Source organism: Pleurodeles waltl, chromosome 6 (genome assembly GCF_031143425.1).
Source record: "Pleurodeles waltl isolate 20211129_DDA chromosome 6, aPleWal1.hap1.20221129, whole genome shotgun sequence".
Classification (NCBI taxonomy): domain Eukaryota; kingdom Metazoa; phylum Chordata; class Amphibia; order Caudata; family Salamandridae; genus Pleurodeles; species Pleurodeles waltl.
The window spans coordinates 330631684-330642439 of record NC_090445.1 but is presented as its reverse complement, the minus strand read 5'-3'; the positions used below and the strand labels follow the sequence as shown (position 1 = coordinate 330642439).

Below are 10756 nucleotides of genomic sequence, written 5' to 3'. Positions count from 1 at the left end.
AGGAAGTTGTACTTGGGGTCCTGCAGCATGATTACACCCTCGTAACAGCAAGGGCACAAACACTTATTTGAATGAAGGAAACAGGTGGTCTAGTAATCTTCCTTACTTTACCTGAGCGTCCCCAACACTCTTTGATCAACAGCATATGCCGAGATTGCACCGTTTCCAGTAACACTTAGAACATGTTCAATTTTACACCATCTTTAAATAACACTTAGACTTTGTTCAGATTTGCACCATTTTATAGTACGTTGAAAATGTCACCTTCGTTAGTAATACTTAGAACATGTTAAGATTTGCATATTTCAGTAATTTCCTTCAGTCCTGATTGCACCATCATTCAGTAATCCTTGGTGCATGTTGAGATTTGCATCATCAAACATTAATATATCCATGGGCGCCTAGAAAGCAGAGCTCCTGATGCTACCTGGACACTGTACATTCATAGTCAAGCGGCACTATAGACCCACAGTTTCTGCACTAATAACGTTAAGATAGATAGCTCTTGGAGTTGGGCAATAAAAATCTGTGTCATATTAACTCTGTCCCAGGACTCTATAAGTCCACCGATGACACAAAGATCCTCAGACCCTGGCATGTAGCTGTTCACTACAGACTCTAGATCCGATTCACAAAGCTATTTGCAGGTCTAATTTAAGGATATGTGTGCAGATAACTTTATGAGTGAAAGGAGTTCACAAAATGGGGACTTGCACTTGTAAATGTATCTATCCACCTCTAATGTGGCAATTGTGTAATATAACATATGAGGAAATCTTACTCCAGAGATGGCAAGTGGATGTTCCAGGGTGGGTTTTCACAAACTTTTTTCCAACACTGCACATCCTAGAAATGGTCAGACATTTAATGCTGTAAAGTGCAGGAGTAAATCCTGTTCTAGCGGCGCCCGTGGTATGGAAGCACCCCCACAATAAGTTGTAGTATACGAAAAGTGAGTTCTCCACCGGAAAACGGTGCAATTCTGCAAATCCCATGAAGTTTCCACTTGAACAATCATACTCAATCTGCAGCTGTGCACGCGGAAAGCCATTCACATAAACAGAATTGGGAATTCTCTAAACTTTTCCAGAAGCAGTACCGGAAGTCTGCCGCTGTTGCTGGTTTCCATGAATACTCTTGAAAATGATTGTGAACTCGTGATATTTGTAAGTTTGCGTTCCAGTGAGGGTGTAAACATGCAGATGCACTTTTCTGAATATCACACACCCACTTACAAACACACTTGTGACATCATCAGTCACCCATGAGACCAGTTTATATCTTGAAACTTAAAGCAGAAAATACATGCTACATGAATTGGAAATAACACTTTAATAGAACCAAAGTAAAAAAACAGAAATAATAACAAAACTTAGAAAAGTTACACTTTAAGTAAAAGAGAATTATAAAACCTTTTTATACTAACGGAGGGGGTGAGGATTATATACATATTGCAAGATGATTATTAGAATTGGGAGGAGGTTTGGGGAGTATATTGCAGGAAGTTCTGAAGTAGTTTTCTTTGCGAAGTCTTTATTGCATGCCTGTTACCCCTGGCATGTGTTCAGGAACGTGTAAATGAAGGCCTGGAGGCTGAGGTCTGCGCATGCGCCGTCTTGTGCTTGTGCCAGGAGACGACTACTGGAGGTACTGTAAAGGGACATCGGGTTTGCTCAGGCTGGTCATCTGGAGAGCAGATCTGGCACTCAAGTGTCTCGAAGGGGTTGGTCTCAGAAGAAAGCAGACCTGGTATTGGGGTGCGCCCCAGGAGTTGCTTCCAGTGGACAGAATTCCTGGTAATGTAAGGCACATTCCCTTTGCTGAGTCCAATGAAAGGTAAAAGAGGATTTCAGATCCGGTAGCAGGCAGGAATGTCGTCAAACAGGTAGTAGGTGAACGCAACAATCTCTGACTGAAGATGCGAGAAGGATCACATGGGCAAATAAAAGGGACTGGAGCGTGGGTAAGAATATGTGTGTTTCGTATTAAATCATTAGACGGAAGTCGTCAACATTACAATGAGCTTTCATGCTCCAACATGCAGGAAAGATTTCAAAAGGACCATGCAGGGATTTCCTTTTCTCGGTATCACTACCTAAAATTAAATGAGGAACTTTTAAAAAGCCAAAGAAAACAGTGAATATGAGTCCTTATCCCAATTGACACGCTGGAATGTTCCGCCTCAGGACCTCTTCATTCGATCCTCCAGGCGACGACACTCAGGACAAGGGTCCAAGGGAGGAGAGCTGCCTGGGGCAGCCATGATGATGAGGAAGGGGGTGCTATCATGCGATCTAGCCTGCCCTGGGTGTGGCTGGCGCACATCTCATACATGTTGCCCTCAAAGCTCAGCCGGGTGGATTCTCGCCGTAGGGAGTCCCAGACAGCCTGCACCTCCACACGACAATCCAACATGGCTGCCATGCCACATGCATGGAACTCCTCCCAGTGACTGCAAGACATGAAGTGGAGAAGATTTAGCTATTAGTCACTATATTCACTCACATTTTCACATTAAAGCAGACATAAATGCAGCCCCCACTTAGTTACACTGGTTCCAAGCGATGCTGACCTCACCGGGGCTAAGCTGCTATTTTTATGCGCTGAGGTTGATAATAGCAAATGGAGACTTTGTAAGAATGGAGGTTCGCCTGCCAGCCCGGACCAAACAGATGTGGCTAGCAGGCATGAATATGCGTATGAATGCGGAGAGAGTGGTATATGTAGTGAGAGGCTGTCCAGGTCCTTTCGAGAGGATGGGGGGCAGATGGATAACTGAATAAACAGGAACAATGTGTGCTGCAGGCCAATTAGAGATTAGGGAACTCGAAGCACTGTGGGGAGTCGCCATACGGGAACTGGATTCACTTTGGGGAGTCAAGATAGGGGGCTTTATCATGTCTGTGGAAGGCCAGCGTATTCAAAATGGATACAGCATACTTTTTAAAGTTGGAAAATGAATAAACACTTTTAAAAATGTTTCCATTCTAAAATGAATATTACATTCGAACTGGCAAAAATATTAAGTTATGGACTTCAATATATTTTTATTTATCACAGCCTCAAATGTTATAGGGAACTATTATAAGTTCCAATATATTTTGTCTTTCCATTGATTTTTTTGGCCTGTATACCTACCTCAGTCCACATATGGCTCTGTTTAAGTGGTAACTGTTTCTCTCATGTGAATTGCTCACTGGTAATACAATTGCAGCCACTCTCAAGTCAGCACTATGGTATGTACTTAAGGACTTTATTTTTGTATGACGTGCACAGATGCCACCTGCCTGGTACATGAAAACAGCCTGCTTTTGTACAGTAGTCTTATAAAGTTTAAATGCTTGGTAGAAAGAAATTGCATTCTCTCAAGCTACCATACATCTGTGATTGTCTTGACATTAGGCAAACGTATTAATACACTGTAAGAAATAAAGAAGAGGTTTTAGCACCCAATGCAATAATCACCGTTCGCAAAAGGCCAGGTATGATGTGACATCCCTTTTTTGCGTGTCAGTATGCAATTACCGACTCACAAAATAGAGATTACGACGTGCAATTAGGAAGGGGCGTCCCAAAGGTATCTCTTCCTGACTGAGAGCCGCAGTGATATGTACAATTGTTTGTGACCGTCAACGTGATTGTAAAACAATTGCAGTTAACACCAATTTCAAATTGGTATTAACCCATACGCAAACAGGAAGGAGGACCCCATGGGGCTCCTATCCCTTAGTGAATACATGCAAACATATTTTTTTCAGAACATGCAGTGTTCCCACAGACCACTGCCTACTGTGGAAAAATGATAAGAAAACTTTTCATTTTTGTTTTTGAAATGCATACCGTTTTCTTTCAAGGCAAACAGGATGCATTTAAAAAAAAACTGTTTTATTGAAAAGCAGTCACAGGCATGGTGGTCTGCTGAGCCCAGCAGGTCACCAGCCCTGTGAGTGTGGCCATTTCCAATAGGGTCGCAAATTGCGACCTCTCATGACTATTAATGAGGTATGTCATTTGTGACCCCATTGGGAACTGCTAAATGTGTCTGAGATACATTTGTAGATTCTATTTTGTGAGTCTCTAATTGTAATTCGCAATGAATCGCAATTAGAGATTCACAAAATGAAATAGTCATACATCTGGCCCATAGTGCTTGAAATATGTAGCTTTAGTTGCTGAATATTTGTAGTCACAAATAGCCCCTTCACTACTAGCGTTCTTGCTGCAACTATGAAAATCAAAGTGATGCTCTAATGATTCTCATCATTCCATTAGTTAACTTCGAATACAATTCTCCCAGGATCATTACCCTGACTTGCCCCTCTTCACGTGTGTGTACTTCTCTGGCTAGACAGTTACCTGTGACCCTGCTGAGTAAATAAAATGGAACAGAGCAAGATACGAAAGAGATAGAAAGAGATAACTATAGAGAGACGTGAAGTAAAGGGAAAAAAATGATGGAGATAGAGATCAAGTAAAAAGATATGTGCAGTAGGGAGAGGAGTAAAGTAAACAGGGAAAGATGAGGTAGCCCGAAGGAAAATAGGGCCTGGTAGAAAGAGGATGATGTAGCTAGCAAAAGAGAGGCAGAGCAATAGGTATGGTTTTAGAGTGTGTTAGAGAGATATGGAGAAGGACATTAAGAGAGAGGTAGATGAGTGCAGAGAGAAAGGTAATGTCGAAAAAGAGGTGAATTAGTAAGAAGAAAACCCAGAAAGAAGCTGCAGTAGGTAGAGAGACTTGAGGAAAATCAAAGAGATGCGGGTAAACAGAGCAAAACAAGAACTGGCATAGAAAGACTGGTAAAAAACAGTTGTTGGGAAAAGAAAATAGTAGAGAGGGGTGAAGTTTAGAAAGAGAAATGTGATGTGGGCCAAAAAGTGGAGGCTGGGAGACATACGTGAAATAGCAGTAAGGTTTATACAGAGGTAGAGTTGCGCGACAGAATAAGGGGAATAGATGGTGAGGTGGGGAAATCTATAAAAAAAGAGACAGAGAGATAATTAATATGGAGGACATGAGTTGAAATCGAGGAGGAGTTCAAGAGAGAAATATGGATTTGTGTGTGAGAAAGAGACAGCCTGAGAAGCAAAGAAATGCAGGTAGCTAGAAATGGGTAAGATATTTAGAGAGGTGAAGAAAAGGCAACAGAGGTAGAACTAGAGAAATAGGAAGTGGAGAGGCGAGGAAGTAGCCTAATGCTGAGGTACACAGAGATTAGCAAGAGAAGGTTAGGCTATAGAGAGGTGAGATAGTGATGGAAATATGAGGTAGAGAGAGAAATGAGATGGGGAGGTAGAAAAAGGGCTGGACGAGATAAGGTACTTCTGACATGAAGGGAGAGAGATTGAGAGGTCAGTTAAAGCTGGAAATGAGGTTATGTGAGAGGTGAAGTGGAAGGAGAAGACATACATGTAGGTAAACTGGAAAAAATGAGAGTGAGATTTATATGTATAGAGGATGATAGCGAGAATGGCAAGGTCACGAGAGAAAGGTAGAGAGAAACGAAGTAGGGTGAGGTATATTGAGTGAGAGGTGATGTAGAAAAAGGTGAGAGAGAGAGCCGAGATAGAAATGAAGAAGGTACATAGAGGTAGAGAGAAGTTAAGCAGAGGGATAAGGTAGAAGAGGCAAGGTGGAGTAAGGAGAGAAAAATAACATTGAAAAATGTTTTTTTAAATGTGCCTGTCACCAACTGCCTGGGAATGCAAAGGTTTAGGCAGAATAGGCAAAGCATGCATTCTAAGAGGTAGATTTATTTTTTAATACAATGCACAGTGGGATGTTCAAGAAATTAGAACATTTCTCCATGCAAGCACCTGCTTCAAGAAGACATTATGTTTTTTTAAGCAAAGCTCATTCGGGCTACCTTAGTAGATCAGGCTTTGCGTTAAAAATTATGGGTTTGTGTGCTAATCCACCCAAGTAACGCTGTCGTAATGCAAAGTGATGCAAAGCAGTGCAAAGTGCTATTTTTGCTGACAAATGGGCGGCTTTGCAGCACAAAAAAACTTTTGCACTTGAATGCAAACCCCATGGCAAGAGTTAGCATTGCTTTGTGTCACTTCGCTCTGGTGCAAACCCTTAGTAAAGGTGGCCCTACGTTTCTGTTAAGTATGCTCAGCAGTTACATTAGAAAAGGTAAAGGTGTTTAATGAGCAACTTTATTATGGCAGAACTTTTGACAGTCCCACTCACTTTTCTAGAAGGCCCCTAGGAAGGTTGGCGCCCTCTGCAATTGCCCACTTTGTCCGTTCCTTAAAATGTCCTTGCATAGAATCTATTTAGACAACAAGCTAGGCCAATTTTAGAACTAATTAATACATGAATTCATAAGACCACGGGCCATGTCCTCTTTGTAAGTCATGCCAATACAGTAATCATTTTAAGTACAGACCACATCCCTCTTCCAAACCATACCCTCCTTCCGAGTAGAGACAATTGATTGTAGCCCATGGCCAGTATATCATTGCTCGGAGCCCAGATCAAGCCCGCTTATTCACTTACGCACAGATGTTGTCTAGATTCTGGGTGCTGTTGAGCTCTTCTTCTGTGTAGACACTCATATGTGTGCTGAGAGCTAGAAGGCACTCAGAGAAACCCCGGTAAATGTGCTCACAGCGGGTGGAAGCTGCAGATGACGAGGGGTTCGCTACTGCGCAGTGCAGTCCTGCTGAAGAAGAGGTGATGAGAAGATAGGGTTAGAGATTTCAAAGGGCCCACAAAATTAAAGTGATTTTGAGAAAGAGAGGCCACCACCAGTTTAGTGCACCCCAGAGAGTGGCACCCTTTTCCCAAAGTTTGCACCTTCCGGTTATGGAATGAATCACTCTTCCACTGCGTCTAGCTCGCTCACACAACAGGCACGATGGTCCTTTATATACCCCCTTCTCTCACTGCAAGTACTACTCCATTGGTTTGTGTGCCACTCTTCTATGACAGGCATTCCACCCCTACTAAGAGAACCCCAGTCCCACACCGTGCTCCTCTCTTATCACCACATGGACTCTGGTGAACCAGAATCCATTCCATGTATTTAGTAAAGTGGTTGGTGAAGAATATGGGTCCCTGGGGCTTCTACAATGTCCCTCCTTATTTGTGTCAGTATTTCTGTACATGCTAAATGGACCACAGTCTCCCCACGTGATGAGAAAAAGCAGAGGAAGGCAGTGCATATGGGTAATGGGGCGCACATTGTGCAGCGTGCTGTTAAATGCGTAGTGATACTTAGGTTTCCGTTAATGGGTTCTCCTGACTTTTGTGTGTTTTAGGATATCCTGTAGGGCTTATAAATTTGCAGGTTATGTAGTGTGTGGCTCTTAGTTGGCCTACGTCATGAGGTATTTGTTGCAAGTCTTAGTCTATTATTTATTTCCACCTGTTTGGTGCTATAGGTAATTGCCTTCTGAGCTCGGACACTCTAGGGTTTACCACCTTTCTTGTGTCATGTGACACAGCACTTTGAAAACCCGTGGCCCACCTACAGGGCGGAGCATGACATGATGGATGCTGGGTGAGGCCACTTTGTGATACTATCAAACTGCGCCCTCCCCTCAGATTTATTGAGGTCCTCAATCATAGCATGGAGGATACCTTAATAGAGGCCACCCAGGAACTTTAACTGCAGCATTTTAATAGGTGACCGTTCCACCTTATCTGACAAGGCTGGATGATAATACCCTTAAGGGTATAAGACATATAAATTGCAGGGTGCTGCTCCTCTCACTCTCCAAATGTTTTTGGAGTTCATGTAACTCAAACTTCCTGTGGATCTCTCATAGGATCACCTCAGCACCAGCACCAAACACGCGTCCTTTCCTGGTCTCCTGACCTATATTCACCAGATTAGTATCTCTTTAGTAACATTTACACCTGTTGATATTAGGGAGTCTGTGTGGTAAAATATATTAGGCTACTAATGAAACAGAATCTTAAAGGATACAATCCCCACACCCCTCATATAGATAAAAGGTAGGAAAGGTCAATGGTAACATACATGCAGAGTGCGCATTAAAAAAGAATAAAAAATAATCCCCTTCCAACTTGCAGCCTTGGTGCGCAGACACCACAAAGAAACAGTGGCATGCCCAAAGCAAGGAAGAGGAAGAAACAACATACGGCCATACAGGGTGAAGCAGTGAGGCCAAAAAAAAAGTAGTGCACCACACTAAGGAATATGGCTGATCGTGCAATGATTCATGTAACAGGGTCAGTCTCCAAGGCAGTAACAAAGCAGCCTCAAGGTGGGACAAACGTAAAGCATTTACCTATGAAATCAAGGGAATTTTGAAAGGCAGGCTAAGGAACAAATGAAAGTGATGGGTGTGAGATGGGCATGGTTAAAGCCCACAGATGTAGACTACAACATGTCGAGAGACAGCGCTTGCACGCTGCCTAGGCTCGACCTACAAATAACCAAGGCAGCCTCCAGAAAGAGGAGTGCTTTTCCAAAACTGACTTGCAGGTGCTTTTTCAGGATTGCTTTACTGAAGGACCTGCTTCTGTGGAGATGACCTCCTGCGTTGGCATGCCATAACTTCCAGGCTATCTTCTTTTGACAAAGTTTCCACTTATAAGATGCCCTTTAATAAGAAGGCATACAGTTTAAGCTTCTTTCTCTCTTTGGTTCTTCTTTGACATTGTTCTCAGAAGGCTCCACCTTTTGGTACCCCCAGCTGCAAGGAAGCTTTTATGGTGTCCCTGCCATAAGCTTTGCATGTAGTACGGCAAAAGCCATGGTGCTGATCATCTAAGTAGCCTAATGTGGCATTCATTTCCTTCCTATCTAACACATTCTTCACCCTGTCTTTTGGATCAATAGTTTTCCTCATACTAACATTTATCTCCAGAACAGTGGTGTCAAAGAGTGGTACCACAGAAGTTTGAAATCCATGCTTTGATTCCCTGAGCAGCAGGTGAGTATGCAATGGGAGTGATACTACTGGGTTCCTACTTGATTAGTGTGAGGTGTCATAGGAGAGTACAGAGTTCTGCCCTTCAAGCTCTTGTATACCAACAGGTTTATGAAGAATAAAAATGGAAGCAGGGAAGGACTTCACACCATCACTGCTAATGGTATTTGTGAAGTTCTAGAAAATTCTTTAGGAAAGTACCTCCTTTTTTGCCATGGATTCCCCATACCCCCACTTTTTGCAGGCTATCAGCATGCTTAGACTGTTTTCACTGGGATCCTGCAAACCTGGACCACAGTGATTGGGCTCTCCCTCTCCAAATTTGGTTACCTTGGACCCTTATGCACTCCACAATTGGAATACTGGTGTCCCCTTTAAGTCAGTAGTATATGGGTAGGACACCAGGGTACCCCCATGGGCTGCAGTACGCATTATGCCACCCATGGGAACCCTTGCAAAATGTGTCTGCAGGCCTGCCATTGCAGCCTGTGTGAAAAGGTGCATGCGCCCTTTCACCTCAGGTCACTACTTCAGGTCATTGTAAGTCACCCCTATGGTAGGCCCTTCCAGCCCAAACGGCAGGGTGCAGGTCCCTGTGTGTGAGGGCACCCCTGCATGAGCAGAGGTGCCCCTTCAAACTCCAGTTTCAATGCACTGGACTTTGTAAGTGTGGGGAATCCATTATACTAGTGTACTGGTTACTGGTCTGTAGTCCAGCTACATAATGGTAACTCTGAACCATGGGCCAGATGTAGCAAGAAATGCTTTTGCGACTCGGAAATTGCGAGTCGGTGCGACTCGCAATTTCGGAGTCGCAAAAGCATATGCAGAATGGTGTCTCAGACACCTTCTGCGAGTCGCTATGGGGTTGCAAAGACCCACCTCATTAATATTAATGAGGTGGGTCGCATTTTACGACCCCATAACGAGTCGATGCACTCACAGGGATGGTGGCCTGCTGAAGACAGCAGACTTCCATGTCTGTGACTGCTTTTTAAATAAAGCAGTTTTTAAAGCAGTTTGCAAAACGAGTTGCAAAATAAAAAAAATAATGAAACCATTTGGTTTCGGTTTTTCAGAGTAGGCAGTGGTCCATTGGACCACTGCCTTCTCTGAAAACCCCTTTTTGTCAACATTCACAAAGGGGAAGGGGTCCCCGTGGGACCCCTTCCCGTTTGCGAATGGGTTACCACCAGTGTGACACTGGTGGTAACTGCGAATTGCTTTGCAACCGCATTCGCGGTCACAAAGCAATTTAGCATAGTGATGCTAGTCGCAAATATTTGCGAGTCGCATTCACAATTTACGAGTCGTTCTGACTCGCAAATTGTGAATGAGCATCGCATTCGGCATTTTGCATGGCGCAAACTGCGATTTTCACAGTTTGCACCATGCAAAATGCTTGCTACGTTTGGCCCCATGTTTGGTGTCAAACATGTCAGACTCATACCCAAATACTGTTGCCAATATTGGTTGCATTATTCCATGCACACCGGGAGCATCTGAGTGGCCAGGTCACTCAGGTGACCTCAGTGACTCCCTGTGATAGTGGGTCACCGTTCAAAGTGACCAAACCCCCTTTTAGGGCTATTTAGGGATCCCCTTGCGGGTGGGCCACTAGAACCACAACTGGACACTTCAGGAACTGACAAGACTGCATCTCCCAAGACGACCTCACCTTGCAACATTGTCTCCCTGGTTCCTTCCAGCAACTGCAACATTTCCACCACTGTGCATCCTCTGGGGTTGGCAAGATTCCAGCTGCACCAAGAAGCAAGAAGGAATCTTCCTTGGAGTGAAGGAGTCACTCCCCTGTATCCCTAGTCACCTACAGCAAAAATGTCTGG

General features: G+C 43.7%; 1 protein-coding gene across 2 annotated transcripts in view; it reads right to left on the bottom strand.

The window, feature by feature from the left end:
* Positions 1-1314: 1314 nt before the first annotated feature.
* Positions 1315-10756, bottom strand: part of LOC138299698 (neuritin-like) — a 36162-nt gene continuing 26720 nt past the window's right edge. Inside the window, exons 2-3 of one of the 2 annotated variants that reach the window (XM_069238188.1) lie at positions 6505-6670; positions 1315-2452 (exon numbers count right to left, since the gene is read on the bottom strand). In XM_069238188.1, the coding sequence (XP_069094289.1) occupies positions 2194-2452; positions 6505-6670 (425 nt within the window). In that variant the 3' untranslated portion in view covers positions 1315-2193. The remainder of the gene's footprint in view (positions 2453-6504; positions 6671-10756) is intronic. The other variant, XM_069238189.1, reaches the window with a different exon arrangement.